At 34.3% G+C, this 19,938-nt stretch overlaps 4 protein-coding genes across 6 annotated transcripts; 2 read left to right on the top strand and 2 right to left on the bottom strand.

The window, feature by feature from the left end:
* Positions 1–59: 59 nt before the first annotated feature.
* LOC116343316 (inositol polyphosphate multikinase) lies at positions 60–6,357 on the bottom strand. 3 transcript variants are annotated; one of them, XM_031771312.1, is made up of 6 exons: positions 2,416–2,441; positions 2,155–2,201; positions 1,769–1,942; positions 1,262–1,705; positions 706–1,181; positions 60–636 (listed from the first exon to the last, which is right to left on the bottom strand). In XM_031771312.1, exons 1-6 carry the CDS (start codon positions 2,424–2,426, stop codon positions 421–423), a joined length of 1,368 nt encoding a protein of 455 aa, XP_031627172.1. In that variant the 5' UTR covers positions 2,427–2,441; the 3' UTR covers positions 60–420. The 3 variants fall into 3 exon arrangements, with proteins under 3 accessions (XP_031627172.1, XP_031627189.1, XP_031627181.1); XM_031771329.1 differs by lacking the exons at positions 2,155–2,201; positions 2,416–2,441 and adding an exon at positions 5,363–6,357; XM_031771321.1 differs by lacking the exon at positions 2,416–2,441 and having other exon boundaries at positions 2,051–2,164.
* Positions 2,805–4,351, bottom strand: LOC116343335 (hydroxyacyl-coenzyme A dehydrogenase, mitochondrial-like). The gene is made up of 3 exons (XM_031771342.1): positions 3,910–4,351; positions 3,496–3,771; positions 2,805–3,426 (listed from the first exon to the last, which is right to left on the bottom strand). Exons 1-3 carry the CDS (start codon positions 4,012–4,014, stop codon positions 2,884–2,886), a joined length of 924 nt encoding a protein of 307 aa, XP_031627202.1. The 5' UTR covers positions 4,015–4,351; the 3' UTR covers positions 2,805–2,883.
* A 584-nt stretch (positions 6,358–6,941) lies between the features above and the next one.
* Positions 6,942–8,109, top strand: LOC116341956 (40S ribosomal protein S26). Its single transcript, XM_031769396.1, has 3 exons — positions 6,942–7,044; positions 7,586–7,763; positions 7,843–8,109. The coding sequence occupies exons 1-3, from the start codon at positions 7,042–7,044 to the stop codon at positions 8,007–8,009; spliced, it is 348 nt and encodes a 115-aa protein (XP_031625256.1). The 5' UTR covers positions 6,942–7,041; the 3' UTR covers positions 8,010–8,109.
* A 926-nt stretch (positions 8,110–9,035) lies between these two features.
* LOC116342794 (CDK5RAP1-like protein) lies at positions 9,036–11,931 on the top strand. Its single transcript, XM_031770547.1, has 6 exons — positions 9,036–9,554; positions 9,625–9,917; positions 10,328–10,860; positions 11,199–11,299; positions 11,408–11,557; positions 11,643–11,931. The coding sequence occupies exons 1-6, from the start codon at positions 9,099–9,101 to the stop codon at positions 11,898–11,900; spliced, it is 1,791 nt and encodes a 596-aa protein (XP_031626407.1). The 5' UTR covers positions 9,036–9,098; the 3' UTR covers positions 11,901–11,931.
* Positions 11,932–19,938: the final 8,007 nt, after the last annotated feature.

Here is a 19,938-nt window from a genome sequence, read left to right as displayed (position 1 = left end):
TCGGCGGCTAAGACTCATTCACGTTCGCTATCAGACGATAAAAAAAACACCAATCTGAGGACATTTGGTTTAGTTTGTTTTTATTTTTTCCGTTTTGTAAATTCAAAAATAAAAAAAAGTGTTTCTGTTTTTTTACAAAATTAATTCAATATTTCTATAAGTAGGTAGTATAAACATGTGCTGTTCATATTTTTAATTTCATTTAAATAGCATTTTGTTTTTCTCTTGAAATTGTTTGGCTTCGATTTGGTATATATTTCGATATAAATTTAATGCAAATTGTTGTTAATGTTGTTCATGTTAATAAGTGAATAATATCCTATTTATCAATGGACAGATATTACAGTAATTAGTGAAAATAGATTCATATAAGAAAAACTCGTATTGATTGAAAATTGGTTGGTTTGTTGGTTGTTTGTTTCATTGATCACATTCGCGTAAAAATTCTTCAAAGATTTTTACTAGATTTTCTATGCCAAAAAAATAATTCGTATCGATGGACGCATCTTCGGCTGGAAATACGTGAGCAAAATCAATCATCTTGACAAATGCCCATTCTCTGTTTTCACTTGCATTACATTCATCCATTAAATTGTCCAAATAGAAATCGTAGTCTTTGCAAATGTGCTTCATATCCTTTTGAAAGAACGAGAATGAGAATTTAAATGTAATTTAATTTGCAATATGATTAACAAATTTAAATACCTCTTCATAGTTATTTTGCGTGGAATGGCTTCTTTGCAATTTTTTGTAAAATTGAATGGGCTGTGTGCTGGTAACAGTGTGATCGATGACACCGCCGCCACCACCACCACTGCCGCTGTTGTTGCCGTTGGAATTATTCGAATTGGTGCATCCATTAAGATTGGTATTAATTTCATTGGCTGTATTTGTGTGCGATGGTTGCCATTCATTTCCACTGGACGAAGTTGGTGTTAATTTGGAAGAGCTATCTACTGATGATGAGCGTGAGCTAACTGTCGAACTGTTGCTATGATTTCGATTTGAGAATATTTGTGTTTTTAATCGTTTTGCATCGTATGCCAGTAGCAAGGAACTTGAATAAAGCCTAAGTGATGTTTGTGATCGTGCCCAGCTTTGTATCGACCATAGTGTTGTTAGAAATTTGGTTAATAGCAATCGCGACATTTGAGTATCAGCATTCAAAAAGATTTTCAGCGCTACGGTCAAAAGAATTGAGAACATTACTTTTGCTTGAACAAAGAAGGTGAAATGAAACCGTTAAAGTAAAAATACTAACCATCTTTGACGGTGTTTTGATCCAATTTCTTGCCATATTCTTTGCCAAAACGTCTAATTCGGTCCGTTTTGATGTCGTATACTTGAAAGCCAGGAATACAAATGCCCAAATTTTGTTTGCATGCCTCATATTTTTGTTCTTCGGCTAAAATTTTCTCTTTTGTCGCTTCTGGATCCCAGGTACGTTTGCCAATTTTAATATCCATAACACATGGTTCGTCCATATCGTGTGTTATATCGGCCAATTTGATAAAGTCAATGACTTTACCACGAAATGACATTTTCACCGTACCACGATATTCAGGCACCAGTTTTCGCAAATGCTCGATACTTGGTTCGGTTGAATCTCTCATTAATTCTTCGTAAAATTTTATCTCACGCAATCCACAAATCGGTTTGACAGCCGCTTTCAACACCGAACCATCTTGTTGATCTTTGAGCATACCTGAAAAACAAACACATTTTTTTAATATTCGCTAGTAAAATGTCGACTACCAAAAATCCATACCGATTTCATCAGTTCCAATTTGAAATGTGTGACCAGCTACTTGGTTTTCAAGAAGCTCGGTGCCTCTCGGCAAATCTTTGACTATCGTTTGTGAAATCATTCTCTGCTTTTTCGTCGATCGTTTAATTGGTTTGGATCTCTGATATGGCGGCAATTTCGGCCGTACAATTATGCCTGCAATTAATAAGTACACACCGTTTTTTTTGTTTATTAATTATATCTGCAAGTTTCGATTATATCTAAAAATAATAACGTGATAAATAATCAGTTGACTAATCTTACTCATGATTGGTAATCTATATTAATAATAAGCAGACGTTTCCGAAAAAAAAAGAGAATCAATTTTGAATACTTATGTAAAATGTAAAACTTTCACGTGTTTTTACGCAGTATATCCAACTGTATATTTCCTTTCTGCGGTTTCGGCAATGTGCTTTCGATAAATAAACAACAAAAATGTGTGTAATAATAGTTGTCAACCCAGAGCGCAAAGTATTATGATTTTTGAATGTGGATTTGTACGATGTGGTGTCTGGAATGTGCTTATTTCTCTTAATTGATGTCAATATATGCAATGATTTTTGATATTTATTTGGTTGTCTGCATTTTTGTGCAAAGAACGGATAAAAACGGTCACGACTACATACAAAAAATTCATATACTTTGCTCATTGACGAGAACGTGACATCGGGCACGGTTACGGAATGAACGTGAAACCGATTTTTTTTAGTAAGATAAGAATCGTACACAAATTCATGAAGAGTTTAATATGGTTACATACAGGTTGAGTCAACTAATGAGCTACACATTCAAAATACATGCTTATTAAAATACCATGTTTTCGACGATAAGACCGTTTGCCGTTATTTGAATAAACAAACAGATAAGGTTAGTCGACGAAAAAAAATATTGGAGAGACAATTCACTCAAGAAAGTCGTGACTGTCAAAATTTTGAATAATTCCATCGTTACATTTTCTCTAATTTTTTTTATTATACTTTATTCCCAAATTACAAACAATTTTTGATAATTTTTTCTTCTTGATTCATATGACGAAGACCAGTTTTTTTTAAATAAAATCCACTATTCTACATATAAAATTCATTGTGACTGGTTTATTTTTTGTTGTATTTGTAGAATCCTTCGCCGGATTTCACACCAAATTTGCCCTCTTTAACGAGATTTTCAAGCATCGGAATTGGTTTGTAGAGTGGATTTTCGGGATCTTTTTCATGCCATCCTTTCAAAATATTATTGGTTGTGTCAAGACCAACGTAATCGGCCAATTCAATAGGTCCCATCGGATATCCAGCGCCCAATTTCATTGCTGTATCAATATCACGTCCGGATGCATCACCACGTTCAAGCAAACGCACCGATTCCGCCATATACGGTACCAACAAACGATTGACCACAAAACCAGGCGTATCTTTACAGGTAATACATGATTTTCCAATTTTTTCACCAAAATTACGAATTGCATTGAATGTTTGATCGGATGTATCATTGGTGCGAATAATTTCAAGTAAACGCATCACTGGCACCGGATTAAAGAAATGCAAACCACCGAAACGATCTTTGCGATCAGTGACCGAAGCAATATCGGTTATCGATAGCGATGATGTGTTTGATGTGAAAATTGTATGATTCGGTGCAACCTAACAAGCGATAAATTCATATAATTTAGATTCATGATTTTTGTTGGGCAAAATGTATAGAAAATTAACCTTATCAATTGATTCGAATAGTTTATGTTTGATGTTAATATTCTCAACGATGGCCTCAATCACCAAATCGGTTCCTTTAACCACACCTTGTAAATCGGATGATCCATTGATTCGATTCAAAACATTCGAAACGAATTTTGTTTGTTCATTTGTATCATCTTTAAATTGTTTCTTTGCAACACGTCCCAAACTATTTTTTATGCTATTTTGTGCTTGTTCCACCAATTGATTATTTACTTCGACAATGGTCACATCATAACCAGCTGTTGCAGCAACCTAAACAACACAAATGCAATTCGGTCAGCTTTCTTTGTTTTTTTTTTGTCAATGTTCAATGGCGCATAGAACAAAAAATGGACTATGAACTTTGTACACCGATGATTCGATTTCAAACAAAGAAAAATCAAAACTTACTTGAGCAATACCAGAGCCCATTAAACCACCGCCAATAATTGTAACATGTTTAATTGCCGATTCGACGGCACTTGTTGCCATTCCACGGATCAATACTGATGCCATAATGAAATTGTTTTGATTGAAAAATTCAAAAAAAAAAAATAACCAAAATGATAGAATGGCGATTTTAAGTAGCTTTGTATGTGTTTTTTTTAATGGCTGTGGATGTCGACTTTATTTGACAAGAACGTCCAAATTAATAGACAGAAAAAGAGCAAACGAAATAAAGGTGAAAAATCTATCGCTAATCTATGTTGGCTGGATTTTAAAAAGTTGAATAAATTACGACGACTACCATATACATGTATCTAATCGGCACAGAGGCAATGACAATACCATTACAATGACAGTTTATCGTTGTTTTTATTTGACGGCCTTTTCATTGTATATGTCAATACAATAGCGGATATATGATTGTAGTGCGCGGACTTGTATTTAAATCGCATGAAGTTGTTGCTGATTCATTCGTCTGACAATTCAAATGCCGATGGACTAATTCTAGTCCAATTTGAATTCTCGTTGGAAATTTTTCCTCGCACACATTGCATATGTTTCGACACCAATCTGGATAGATGCAACAAACTATAACTGACAACAAACCAAATATTTTTGTACCTTTTTGTGATTTGGAACACTGTCGGTGTCACGTTCATTTCACATCTTTCCTACATCGAATGATTTTTTTTTCACATTCCGTCGTCGAGATCATCAATGAGATTTTTTTTTATTCGATTACATCAAACTACCATCATTTAAGTTTTCTGTCTCTGCACACATCATATTTAGAGGTTATGAAATTCAAATAACATTTGATATTAAGAACAATTCGACCTTTCTAGATTCAAACATAAAAAGAGATAGATGAAAACAGTGGGAAAAAACCACAACATATACAACCATACTCATTTCAAATGTGCAGGCAAAAATGTAAATTGCAGGTGACATTGTTTTTGTTGAAACAGAATTTCCGATGAACAAACAATTTCGAAACGTTATTTATATTTTGATTTCCGTGTTACGAGACGATTACCTTTTTAAGAATAATTGTATATAGATAAAGTGTCTTTTCTCTCCAATACTACTTTTTTTCTCAAGTGGTTATTGCCATATTTATATATATATAATACATACGATTGTACAAATTGCGCGTATTTTGAAATGTTTTTTTTTTTTTTTATTTGCATGACACATTGAATCGTTAATTATTGTAATAAGTTGTTTAGTAGAACGTAACGATTTTCGATAGATTTCACTATTTCAAAATACATGCAACGATGGCAATTAATAAAGAGTAAATAAATGAAAAAGTACCGTTTGAATAAATATTGATATATGCAATTGAATTACTACTTATCACGTTATCACTGTCAACAAATAATCAAAAAATAAAAAAAAATAAAATGATACTTACGTTTATTAAATGAAGATGATTAAACGAACGGTTTCCCATTTATTACCACTATACGCTTCTTTTTTTGGATTGTTTTTTTGTTGTTGTTGTTGTTTGTTTTCAAAATAGCTCAAGAAATCTTCAATCGCGCGAAAATTCTACCCAAATTAACAAACTTAACACTGTACACAACGGTGTGTCTTTCTCTTTCAACGGAAAACTATTTTCTAACTAGTTTCGATTTTATATATCATAATGTCAATACGTTATCTCCACGACCATAATTGGAATTAATTGAATAAACTCAACAAAATCATTTTAGTGTAACTAAAACCTGTACCGAAGAATGACTCAAACCGTATACAAAACATTTTGCTCCAGTCAATCACACACTCCATGCGCGTGTGTGTGTATCACACTCTATTGAATCAGCATTGAAAATATATTTGTTTGTTTTTTTTTATTCGTTTGTTTGTTGTTAAAGCTACAGTCAATAAATTATATAGAATTTCATTTAAACAAATCGGATTTACACGCTTGTCTTAGTCATATTTAATTTAATTGATCCGAGACTTAGGTCGGATCAATTGGAGAAGCCAGCGTATGTCAACAAATGTTTGGTGGATTTCTGGCGGCACAATGCTTTCGTCTATTTTTTTTTTAACACAAAATTTGTTATTTGATTTGCTTCTTTCAATGTGCTTTACCAACAATATTCTGAATTGAAAAATGTGCTAAATTCGATCTCACTTTGATAAAATGTATTTTCTTTTTATGTTTTATTTACGTTTTTTTGAAAAAGAAAAAAAAATACCAAATGAAAACAATTGCCTAAATACACTTTGCGTTCGTTCGTTTACACTTGAAAACACACTATTGCGTGGTGTGTTCAACTCTTTGCACAAACAATTATGTGTTTGTATCCGGTAAGACACAAAGCCAAACTATTTTCTAACTATACACACTTATTGCTATGTGACAGTATGTATGATAGAGAGTATGGTTAAATTGTACGAAATTTGAAACACCACTGAATTTCGTGACATCGGTAAATGTCATCGCAACGATTGCACGAGTGAACGAGAGAGAGAGAGAGAGAGAGAGTTGCGCATTGATTTTCTTTTTATCATGATCTGACCACCGTGTCGACATGCGATTCTCAATTACAGTACTAGATTCATCTTATTTTTTCTTTAATTTGAATTCGAATAGAGATGCTTTCGTTTAGAGTATCAACGGCGTAGCTTATACTATTAAAGAAAGCAAAGAATTTGCAATATGCTATGATTAAAGTGAATTTTCAACATTTCATCATTTTAGCATAAAATTTAAATTTAAAAAATATGATTTTATCTCATAATTTTTATCACATTGGTGATATTTTCGAATACATATTGACTGTATGTTGACTGTTTTTCAAAAAAAAAAGCTTGAACATGGAATGGAATTTTGATAAAAATAAGTCACAAAATAAAAGATTAATATTTGCATTAATTCATTTTAAAGACACTTTTCATTTTGGATGTGAATATATGAATATTTTTTAAAAATAAATCGAATGCAAAGTGGCGCCCGATGTGTGAAAGTTGTGAATGTTGTATTGCCAACTTCACTCCGTTTCAAGGCAAACTCTAAATCGGTGCGAACGACAATACATCTTTCTCTATTTCCGTTCTTTTGGTAGTAACAAGTCAATCAAGATGGTACGTGTTTTTAGCAGTGCGCTTAAAATTTCCAAAAATTTACAAAAAATACCTATCGATTCCAAGTTCACAAATGTTTATCTGAAAAAAACCGTTCATTCCACATAATTAGTGATTAAATTTGTGTTTTGGATTTTTTTCCAATAAAAATTAAATGGGCGAAAAAAATCCGACGGAAAAAAATGATGTGCCGTATAATTATGACACATGTGGAGTTTTCGTATGCTGCACAAACATACATTTTACTTTTTTAAAATCAATTTTGAATAATTTCAAATCAATTTACGGTGATTTATTTCTGATTATTGATACAAATTCATTTGATTCGGGTTTGGTTTTTTTCCCCGTTCACACGTGAACACACGCTAGTGCATTGAAGCGACTGTGGTACAAATTAACATAACCTCAATATACAGAAAAATGCTTTTTTTTTCATAAACTTTGTGAACTTGGAGTGTGTCGTTTATTTGAAATTTGCCATCATTTGTGACGTAAATTTGTGTATGTAATTTTTGTATTTATTTTAATCTTTTTTCTACAGACAAAGAAACGCCGTAACGGAGGACGTTGTAAACACAACCGTGGTCACGTTAAGCCAGTTCGTTGTACAAACTGTGCTCGATGCGTACCAAAGGACAAAGCTATCAAGAAGTTTGTTATTCGTAACATTGTAGAAGCTGCTGCTGTCCGTGATATCACTGAAGCATCAGTCTACACCGGTATGTATATATGCCAAAAATTTCGATTTTGTTTGGAATGACGGTTTTTTAATTTGTGATTTTCCATTTCAATTTATAGCTTACCTCCTCCCAAAATTGTACGCCAAGTTGCACTACTGCGTCTCATGCGCCATTCACTCGAAAGTTGTGCGTAACAGATCGAAGGAAGCCCGTCGTATCCGTACACCACCACAACGTACATTCGCACGTGATGTTGCCCGTCAACAACAACAAGCCAGAAAGTGAATCACTTTTTCATTGGATGCAAATAAATTTTTGCAACAATTTATGTTAAAAATGAGACCTAATTAACAAATAAAAAAAAAAAAACAGAAGAAAACGAAAACATACAAAACCGTAATGAATAACCACTTCCGATATAGAAAAGTACCGACATTAGCCAATGATTTGGTCCGTTCCAGTGTTGGCATCGTTGACTATTGTTCGTGACATTTTCTCTTCTTTTGAGGGATTAGCATGCAATAAAAAAAGAGCTATCAGGATAAACATAAAACATATTGACCTGTCTCTTTGGATTTGCTGCCTAAAAGAAATTATACCGTTCAAATATTCTGTCTTAAATCTGTTCCCAATTTTTTTTTTCGAATCGAATGATGACAGAGAAGGAAAGAAATATCCGTATAATTTTGAGAAGAAAATAATTCTCTTATCAAATGTCATACAAAATCACCAACATCTGATTTCCGCTTACAAACAAATCATTCATAAGCCCTTTTTTAGTCAGACACCTTCTGATGGAATCCAAAATTCTCTTACTTGTCATCCGAATTCTAGAAAAGTTACTCGCCTAATATTGTTTTGAGCTTTGAATATAGAAAGCATCCTGATTCATTTGTTCTGTCGAGCCTGACATAGATATCTTGATTTTCTAAAAACTTTTTTTTTTTGGTCTGTGATAACAATTTTCAGCAAACATTTTTCGGTATTGGACTGAAAACAGCATTGACATAAAGGTAAAGTGAAAGTTGAAAATGATTGAAATGAACATTTCATTATTAGAATAAGATATGACTTTTCTGAATATTTCCTTGTAAATTTTACTCTATAAATTCTGTTTTGTTTGATCTTCATTAAAAATGGCAAGTAGAAATTAGCTCATACTCACAGATTTATAGCTGTGCAATCGATTATTCATTTCCATCAAAGAAATTATTCTACTGTCCACAATGTGGCGTTGGTGTTGTTCATTCATTTGCAAGGTTTTGAAAATGTTCCTCTCGCATGGTGTTGACATTTGTTTGACAGGAGCCATATAGCAAAAACGAGCATGACCGAGTTAACTATCTTATTACACCATAATAAATAATATTTACGATGAGATTTATAAAATTGAAAAATTATTTAAATTTCAATCGAATTAGTGTGATACGTTGCCCTTTGGTGCAGGGGTTTAGTGGGCAATGTGCCATTCAAAATGATTGTGTGCAACATCGATGGTTTTCGTCAAAAGTCGCGACGAAACCAAGTGGAAAGTTACCTGCCAAAGGACCTGGATTAAAGGAATTTTTGATTGCCGGTAAAAATTCATTAGTTGCCCAATCAAATCCGATCACACCGGAGAATACAATTCCATATTTGGACAAAATCGATTTCAATGGACAAGGTCGGAAGGTTTTTTTCGAAGTGTACGGATGTCAAATGAATGTTAACGACACAGAAATTGTATGGTCAATTTTGAAAGAAAACGGGTACCAAAAAATTGATTCAGCCGATCAGGCCGATATTGTATTGCTTATGACATGTGCAATTCGGGAGAAAGCAGAGTCAAAGGTACATTTAAATAAAATAAACAATCAGTACTTCATCTTACAATAACAAAACAAAAACTCTGTCGTTTTAGATTTGGAATCGCCTGAGACAGTTAGCTATTGAAAAGCGTAAACGACGATCCGTTGGAAAAAACTATCAAGTTGGTATTTTGGGATGCATGGCTGAACGTCTGAAAACAGAACTACTTGAGAAAGAGAAAAGCGTCGATGTGATCTCAGGACCAGATAGTTATAAAGATTTACCGCGACTTTTATCGGTAACAAAAAGTGGACAAAGTGCCGTCAATGTGCTACTGTCTCTAGATGAAACTTACGCTGATATTGTACCAGTTCGACTGGATGAAAACGCTGTCACCGCATTTGTGTAAGCGACTTTTTTTTACGTGTCAAGTTTTTCAATTTTATTTAGGAGTTCCAAAAGAATGTCTATTTTTTTGTTCTTCTTTTTTTTCGAACATCATTGTTAGTTGACACAGCCCTATAGCTTCGCTGTAGTCAATTTTATGTCGTATTTTGTAAAAAAATATATGTTCCTTTCGAACTCATTACCGGTATTGTTATTATGCCAAAAATTTAATCGGACGCAATATGAACATCGTTCAAATTTTTTACTTTTCAAATAATCAATTTTGTCCAGCGCAATATTGAAAAAGAGCGCACTTGCTGGACACAGCTCTTTGTTATATGTTTGGTATCAAGATGAACGCAGAAACGACACCTTGCCGACTCGCATCATAAACTGAATTTAATTGCCGGTTTCATTTATCCAAACAGGTCAATAATGCGTGGGTGTGATAACATGTGTACATATTGTATCGTACCATTTACACGCGGTCGAGAGCGATCACGTCCAATCGATAGCATTGAAAATGAGGCAAAAATGTTGGCCGAACAAGGAATCAAGGAGATCACACTTTTAGGCCAAAATGTGAATAGTTATCGCGATTTATCGCAAGACACTGAACGGAATAATGAAACAAATATTGTTAGTGGTTTTAATACTGTTTATAAAACGAAAAAAGGTGGTATGCGATTTGCTGAATTATTGGAACGTGTTGCAGTAGCAGTGCCAGAAGTTCGTATTCGTTTCACATCACCACATCCAAAAGACTTTCCGGACGAAGTGTTAATGATGATGAAAAAATATCCAAATATTTGTAAAAATATTCATATGCCAATTCAATCGGGAAACAATGCAGTTTTGGAGCGGATGCGACGGGGATACACACAGGAAGCGTACTTGGATTTAGTCAAACATATTCGTAGCGTAATTCCGGGTGTCAGTTTTTCTAGTGATTTCATCACAGGTAAACAGAAATAGAATAAAATTAATTCAATTAGGTATCTTTTTTTTGAATGACAGCTCGCTTCTTTTTCATGTAATTCTATAGTAAAATTGACCATCAAAAGGTTAACAAATCAAGTAATTAATTTTTAATTGACACTGCGAGATTTGAATTTATCTATTTTCAAACTATCTATTTTTGTTAATTACGTTTATATGTTTTTTTCGAATGAATGGATGGTAGCATTTAAAATGTTAATTCATTTCGAAGAAAATGTTTCATGCAATACTGCAGGCAAGAATCAAAAAGCAATCGATAAAATATTCGCATATATTTTTTTATTCAATCAATTCACACAGGATTTTGTGGTGAAACAGAGGAAGAATTCGCTGATACATTATCGGTAATGAGAGAAGTAAAATATCACATGGCATTCATGTTTGCCTACAGCATGAGAGAGGTGAGTTTGAATGGATGGTGGTTGGAGGATGAGTGAAAAAGCCATCACATTTGAAAATTGGCTGTCAGACAAAAATAATCCATTAAAATCGTTCATTTTCGAAAATAGAAAACAACGGCACACCGAAGATTTGTCGATGATGTGCCGCAGGATGTGAAAAATCGTCGTGTCTATGAAATGGCAAAAGTGTTTCGTGATGGCGCTGAGGAGCTCAATGCTGCCTGTGTTGGAAAAAAACAATTAATTTTAATTGAAGGCGTAAGCAAATAATGTCAATCGTTTTTTTATGCAGCAAGGTCATATCGACTTGATGATAAATTTTCCATTTGACATTTTCTCACAGACAAGCAAAAAATCGAACGATGCGTATTTCGGACGAAATGAATCGAATACAAAAGTAATCATTCCCGCCAATGCTGAAATATACCAAGATTACGAATCGGCACAACGACATGACATGGATGCAAAACAACCAATAAAACCGGGCAACTTTGTTGTCGTAGACATAACAGAATCAAATTCACAAGTTCTCAAAGGAACGCCTTTATACCATTCAAGCATTTCAGATTTTAGCCAGCGGCACAATTTGTATCATAATTGACTATAAATCGAAGTGTACAAGTACATAACAATGTTTTACTCTTTTTTTTAATATTAGAATAAATGAATGGAAAGAGAAGTATTAAAATCAAATTGACCACTATTGTTGATGAGAATTGAATTAATAAAGCCATATAATCCATAATATGGATACATTGGCTTTGGATATTAATTGGAATTTCTCCATTGAAGTGTCAAGTCCTTTGTTTTGAATTCATTTGAATGACAGCAATTTTGATACATAATCTAAATAAATTTGCTCATTTCCATGGTAACGTATGTTCTTTGCCCTCTTTTAAATTACGCACTGGGCGATAGATGAGCTGTCGATAGATTCTGACGTTGGAGATCAAGGGGCAGGTAAATAATTTTAAAAATCTAAGAGTATAAATTTAAATTTGTTAAAACCCTCGGAAAGAAATTTCTTGGCAAAAACGGTGACCCTTTGTATCATCGCTTCTGACCAGGGGTGGAGAGGTCAAATTACCCAATGACGATTTACTTTCAAAAATCGTGAATTTTGAGTAATCCAGATTTTCTGGGGGTTTTGGGAAAATTGAAGACTTTTTTTTTGGAAATAAATTTTTCGGAAACGGGGAAAACTCTTTCGATTTCGTTGGATTGTTATAGTGTTTTCTGAAGTTTGCACTGGATAGAAGTACACTTCTCGTGATTCTTTCTCGCTTACTACAACGGTATTGTAACAACACACCCCTCCCCTCTAACATTTTAAGTCCAGGAACTATGCCTTGGACCCCTGATCAGAAACAATGTAAACGACACAAAATGACCTTTGAAAAAATGTGGCTTCAATGCAAAAACTTGTTCATCATCTCTTATCACTGACAACCCAAAACATATTCTCACCAATAGATATGTCATATTTTCTATTTATTATGAGATGATGTAATTCCAACTTTCAGATTGGCATTTTACACAGAACGATGGATACGTCGTATATTGAGTGTCAACCCAAGGTCCATAAGTGATGATGTGCACATAAAATTTTAATCATTGTTAATGCCATTGAAATATTTATCGAATAATATTGGGAAGAGTGATCCGTAGATAAAATAAAATCTCTTTAAACTATAAATAAATTTAGTTGTTAAAATTGTGCCGGTTTGAATTGAATGAGGTGTCGGCGAATTGTCCAAAAAGTGCTGAATTGTTAAACAAAAGGCATGTTTGGTTAGAGACTATTATTTTATGGTTAACGATCCAAATCGTGGCACGCTCTTCGTTAAACGGTACACAGAATTGCTTCGCATTGATATATACATAAACACGTATTTCTCGCTTGCTCTCTCTCTCTTTCACCGTAGATGTGCGTTTAATGTTATTATTTTATGTATTCTAATTCGGTCTCTCTCTCTCTCTCTCTCTCTCTCTCTCTCTCTCTCTCTGTGACTGTATACCTTAAACTCAATTAGGAAATGCAAAAAATTTTTGCGCTCTGACTGCCTGAAAATTTGTTTGCATAACGTGTGCCATATAAATAAGACGGTCGCCCAATAAAATAGATATAACTTCATGCACAAATTCTTTGGCAACCGTAATTGTTTGCCCTTAATCAGATGCAAATTAAAGCGAAAGAAAAGAGATCTCTCTCTCTCTCTCTTCCTCACCATCTATCTTTCCCTTTCTTTCTTTGTTTCGATATCTCCATTCATCCACAGCAATATGAATAGAACAGTATGTCTAGCCCAATAAAGGTGAGCAATCAAAGTTTGTATTCGAAGCACATACGGCGTACCATCTCTATCTGACAGTGAATTCAGACAGTGGTTGCATAGCCAATACACAACACGTTCTGTAGTTTGCATAAGCAAGAGCATAACTTCCAGTATTTCGAAAATGTTAAGTATCAACACAAATAATTCATAAGGAATGGAATGGGCGACCAATGAAGGGAAATAGAGAGAGAGATATATAGAATGGAATAAACGGTGTACGGTGTGAGCCATGGAAGGAAAATTCTTTCGTGCGATGCGATGCGTATAATTACAATGTAATATACGATTTATGTGTATTCAAAACGTTTTCGTTTGGTTTGCACGGAACAGTAACAGCAGCACCAACAGCATAAACATAGCTCGACTCTCGTTTGGCGAACCAATGTATGCATATCGTTTTGTGTGAAGTTTATTGAGTTTAATTTTAGTTAAGAACGACTTCCTTGTATCATGGGCGCACACACATATATATTGTGTGTCCATATTAGATTTCGTCCCACTTTATTAGAAATTTCTATTCGTTTAAATATTTGAGCACATTGCATATTAAAAATGTATCTCAACGATTTACATATATGTTTGTTTTTGTTCACACACACACACACATCGAGCAAACGGACCATTCTTAAAATACCTATGTGCAACGGGAAATGTATCCGTTCAGGTTAAAGCATAAAATATTTTTGATGCTCAAAAATTAAATAATTTGTTTTGCATTTTTAGCCGTTGGGCAAAAATTTAAAGCAAATGCGGCGGCTTCATTGACTGAATTAGACTCAACGCGTCGGACATTCAACGTAGGTAATTCCAAATTTACAAAACACCTTACAGTCATTGAACTATTTCATTTGCCTCGTTCTATTTCTTCATTTTGTTGTTGTGGGTTTTTTTTTTTAATTTTATTTTTATTTTCGGTGTAAAATCATTTGATTTTATGTTCATGCTATGAAACAATATATCTACCTACTATCAACAAAATTTATTATATCGAACGAATTCTCTCTCTTTCTCTCATTCTTTTTGCCTTCATTAAGTTTTAAACTAAAATGCAAAGCAAAAATATTACACCGTTTCGATGTTGATGGTGATGATTCACACACACACACATGCACTCTGGAGAGAAGGAAAAAAGTGTTCCATCGATCCCATCACATAATAAATTAACCATCAAAAATGATAATAATCAAAGCTCGCTTTGAAATTGAGACGAGTGCCAAAAAACTTTTTGACGATAAGAAACTTCATTATATATGTGTTAGTTTGCGCTCATTTCATTCGTTTGCGTTGTCTTATAATCGTCGTAAACGTGTTGCAGGTGATGAAAGTTAAAAGTTTTTTTTTCCCCGAAGTTAGTAAATGGAAATTCTATGCGAATGAATTGAAAGTGATTAATCCACACAAATATGCGGTGAAATGAGTAGATAGGAAAAAACTACGCGCTCAAGCACACATATTACCATTTCATTTTTACTTATAACGTTCTGTTTCGGTACATGGGATGCTTTTGGAAAAATATTCTCTCTCTTTATCATATCATATCATATTTCACTGTCTCGTACGCGCGTACGAGAATAATCGTATATGTTTGATGTGTGTTTGGAATTTCGCCGAAAGGTGAATCGAACGAAACAATTCATTTTCTCTCCCACTATTCATTGCACACAAATCGTCAACGTTGCCGCCAGTTAACATACCGAAGAAGAAGAAAAAAAATTCGCATCGAAAACGAACCTCAAACTGTATAAATTTCAATTTTAATGCTTCTGATTCGGAAATAAATTAATTTACTCCCAAGACTTTGCTTGCTTTTCTTTTGCATTAATTCATTAAATGTACGGATGGGAAGTGCGAAAGCATAGCGCGTGAATGAATGAAATTACGATGCCATGTGAAATTTATGCAATGCCAAAACGGGGATGCCAATGGAAACATCATTACCATTTAAAACAAGCAAAGAGAATGAGAAAAGAAGAAAAAAATAACACGTTGCAACATTAAAAAACGAGAAGAGAAGAGAAAGAAAAAAACAATCAGCGTGCAAAAGCTTTGACTAACAAACATTATGTTGAATATTTTGCACTCGGATGTAAGTGTGTGTATGATTGGTATCTGCGACAGGAGGCATATTTACTTCATACAGTATGTGCACTACATTTGAGATGGTCGTGAGTGCTCGCTCATCGCTCGAGTGTCATCATTGCACATGTACCAATTTCCATTGTGTATTTTTAGTTCTCGTTGCCAATTGTGTGTGTGTTTTTTTTTCGCGATAGATATACGGAACACACAACTTATAATGCGATGTGGTTTCGATCAACATATGAAGATGCATCTTACATTTTACACACTCTTTGAATGAACGTCAAATGATGCATGTGAAATTATCATTTTTGTTGATGCCGTTGGTCATCCGTCATCGTCATCGTCATCATCATCATAGCCGTCGTCATTTATCGATTTTGTTTCGTTGAGAAAGTTGTTTTCAACGACGCACAACAAATAATAGTTATACTTCTGCTGAATAAAAACCGATATTTTACGACTTTTATTTACACACACACACACACATTTTTGCTCTTTGTTTTTCAAAGCAACAGACATGATCAATGTATATGTACTCACTCAACTGATAAATAAATGAGTAAATCGGCGCGTAATGTTTATTGCTGATTTTTAACGACAAATTAATTTGCACATCGTAGCTCATTCACTCAATGAACTCTTAACGGTGTATAATGTGTTGTACACATAAATGAATGTATGTGTGAAGATCGATTGGCCCTCATCGCCGCGAGCATCGTATGATCAAAATAGATGCAGCATAGAAATCATGATATTAATCATAGCTGACAGCACAGATGAAACTTGAAGCGAGCGAGAGCGAGCATCAATATTAATCGACGACAAATCAAATATGTACAATGATTTTATTTTTCCCCTTCGCCTTTTTATTTTCTTGAAAATAAGCAAAAACATGGCAAAATGAATGCACCGTGACATCAGCCGATATGGAAAAGCGACGAAGAAAGAAGAAAATGGCTCCAACCATTTAAAAACGCCAAGTCAATAATTTAGTGCGATTTTGATTTGGATGTTTTCTTGAATTTTGTACGTACATAGATATCTCTGCCTCTCTCTCTCTGTGTGTGTCTCATTTGCGATATCCAATATAAATAACGACAGTCAATTCGTATTGTTTGCTAATTTGACCGATTACCAAGCGCTACAGCGAATGAGAGAGAAATTCACAAATGACAGGCGCAGTATGTCACCAAAAATCGATCATGCAACAAACATTTGCACAATGGTGGCGTGTACGTGAGTGAGTAAGTGTATGTTTTTCGATCGTTTGAATATGAATTATTTTGCGCGAAACAAATGGTCCGTGCCCGTAAGCTCACTGACGCTTTTTTTTTAATCGTCTAATAAACCATTTTTCGAATGCATGCAGCCATGTGATTTTTCATTAGCACAAATCGAGGTCTCTGCATGCAAACAACGCGCACATAAACACAAAATGCATACAAGTCACAACAAGTACATATCAATTGCACAAGTGAATATGTGCGCACCTTGCTCATGAGCTTGAACACTTGAATTTCACTTTTGATCGAGTTTTTGCTAACAATAATCATAATTTTGTTTTTTTCAACCATTTTTCAGCTGAAATACAATAACAAATAAGATTAAAAAAAAAAAAGAGAAACAGAGTCAGAAGAAGAAAAAATAAAGGCAAATACAAGCCATGCACAGAATGAGCAAAATGTGTCGCGGTCTCTCGCACTCTTTTGTTTATTCGGTGTGTTTTCTTTCTTTTGGTGGTGAGAACAATCTCATCGTAATTTATTGTGCATAAATGACACAGATCTCTGTCTCTACAGCCTTTTAAGTATAGTAATAAAAATGAGTTTCGTTGTTGTGATTCTGATGTTGTTTATTTTTATGGCCATCATCCTCCAAACACACGATCTCATGTGCAAACATCGTTGTCATCATCATCGTCGTCGTCGTCGTCTTCTTTAAAGGATTGTGACGTCTTGAATTGTTTCATTCATATATGATGATTACCATCGAACTTGTCGGAAACCATCTTCCGTATGTGCGAAGATTTTCTGCTGTTGTAAATTTTAGATTCTAAGGGATAGTCTCTCGTTTTAATTTTAGCTGGTGTCAGACATATCTGCAGCTAATGAGCAGCCATGTAAAAATAGTTTGGTTTGATTTGATGATATAAAATAGCAAGGGAATAACAATTAAAAGAGATATAAAAAAATAAAGAAAACAAAAACACACACACGCCGAGAGAGAGAGTGAAAGAGAGAGAGAGAGATACGAAGAAAGAGAGAAAGAAAGCGCAATGAAGGCAAAATTGAAGAGACACCAAAAGATGCCAATGCGAGTGCATCTAAGGTGAATAAAATGAGAGGAGACAGCACAAGAAATAAAATGAGAGACGAAAAAAAAAGAACGAAAGACAGGGAAAAAGTAGAAGAAACAATTCCAAGTGAAATATATGGAAAGAGAGTGAAAGATTGGGTATATGTGTTAGAAAAAGAGAGACGAGTAAGGAAAGAGCACCGAATAAAAATACCTCATTCGACATGGAATTTTTCTCATATCATGCATTAACTCTGACAGACGGAACGAAAGTCGAATATTGAAACCGACAACACGGTTAAGATTACGTGCATAGAGTATCTACTCTCCATGGTGCTGCTCGATCGAAATACGAACAAATCGAATGAGATAGAAGATGGTAAAAGAATTGAACGAGAAACGTGTGCATAAAAATGAAAACGAAGACACACTCTTCGTAGAGTTTATCAGGTCACCATTCAAAATATACACATTGTTGCACATATAAGCATTGCGATTGATGCTGATGGTGGTTGTGGTGGTGGTGGTGTTGGTGCTGTTGTCATCTTCATTGTTTGCCGCTGCACAGACAACGACATCGATGAAAGAACGCACCATGCACATGATATTGCACTGTGTGTATCACACACTCGCACAAAACACCAAAGAATGTAGCGTTCTAAAATTACCTTTGGTAGATACTTTGTAACAAATGAAAGGCACCAAATCGTGTTTGATTTATTTTCATTTCACTATTCTCCAGGCATCAAGTGAATATTTTTTTTCGCTCTTGTGTTACAGGCCGAGCATACCAGATCGAAGAATGAACAGAGAACGAACGATAATAGCATGAGAGTATGGATGAGTGTTAGCGTGCGTGTATGTGTGTGTGTGTTTTTTGTATAGGTGCACTTTTTGGTGTTCACCAAAATCGGGTGGGTGAAGTCAAATGATTTTTGGAATCAAATATTAGTGTGTAACATATATTATTTCTTGGCATCTCAGTCTCTTCTTTTGGTTAAAGGTGCTGCTGTGGTTGTTTTTGATGATGATGATGATGATGATGTTTTCATTGATGTTCGATGCATGTTGTTAAGACTGAACCAAAAAACAACAAAATGAAAATAACATACAAATACACGCACTCATATGATTATTCTTTGGTTGTCAGTGCACAACATATGTGTAAGTATCCAATTCACTAATAATATTGTAATAAAAATAAAAGAGAAAAAGAGAGAGAAAGAGAAAAAAAAGAACGTGATCGTAATCGTTTTTGACGTCGTTGATTTCGTCTTGTAATTTTATGGATTGGTGTTCATGCTCATGATGTGGATTGTATATGTTATAGAATGGTCGTCGCAGTCACCGTTGCCGTTGTTCGACCAAAAATCGAAATCTTCCTCAACTCTCTCGCCTTTTGGCTTTTCGTTCAGAGACGAATATCTGTATTTTTGATGCCATTGCAGAATGAATACTATCACAATCGAAACCCAAAAAAATCATTCGTAATTCCAATTGAAATTCTTATTGTTGTGTGTGTGTGTGCATGGTTCATAATTTATTGCATCACAAAAACACAGGCTCAACTGAAAATCAACCCGTTTCAATATACCCGTTGGTACAGCTACAAAGGCAAAAATATTCGTATTATTAGTAATAATGGGCCCTTGTGAAAAAAAAAACCACAACAACAACTGTATGATTTTCGACCATTAATCACGTAACACAGACACATGCACAAAGACACATTCTAATTTAAACGTGCAATGAAAATGGAATTTCTGCAGAAAATTTCAATCATGATTTGATTGTTTTTAAGTGGAAATAGACTGACTTATGAATGAATTATTATCATGATCTCAATGATCTTACGAACGAAAATTACCGTGGTGATGTCTCAAAACGATTTCGGTTGACCTATTGCATTTGCACACGGGAAAAAAA

This window comes from Contarinia nasturtii, unplaced genomic scaffold (assembly GCF_009176525.2).
Source record: "Contarinia nasturtii isolate CC-2019 unplaced genomic scaffold, AAFC_CNas_1.1 Cnas_scaffold_129, whole genome shotgun sequence".
In the NCBI taxonomy this organism is placed as follows: Eukaryota; Metazoa; Arthropoda; class Insecta; order Diptera; family Cecidomyiidae; genus Contarinia; species Contarinia nasturtii.
The sequence above is the reverse complement of the archived record's forward strand: the minus strand, read 5'-3'. Positions and strand labels throughout refer to the sequence as shown.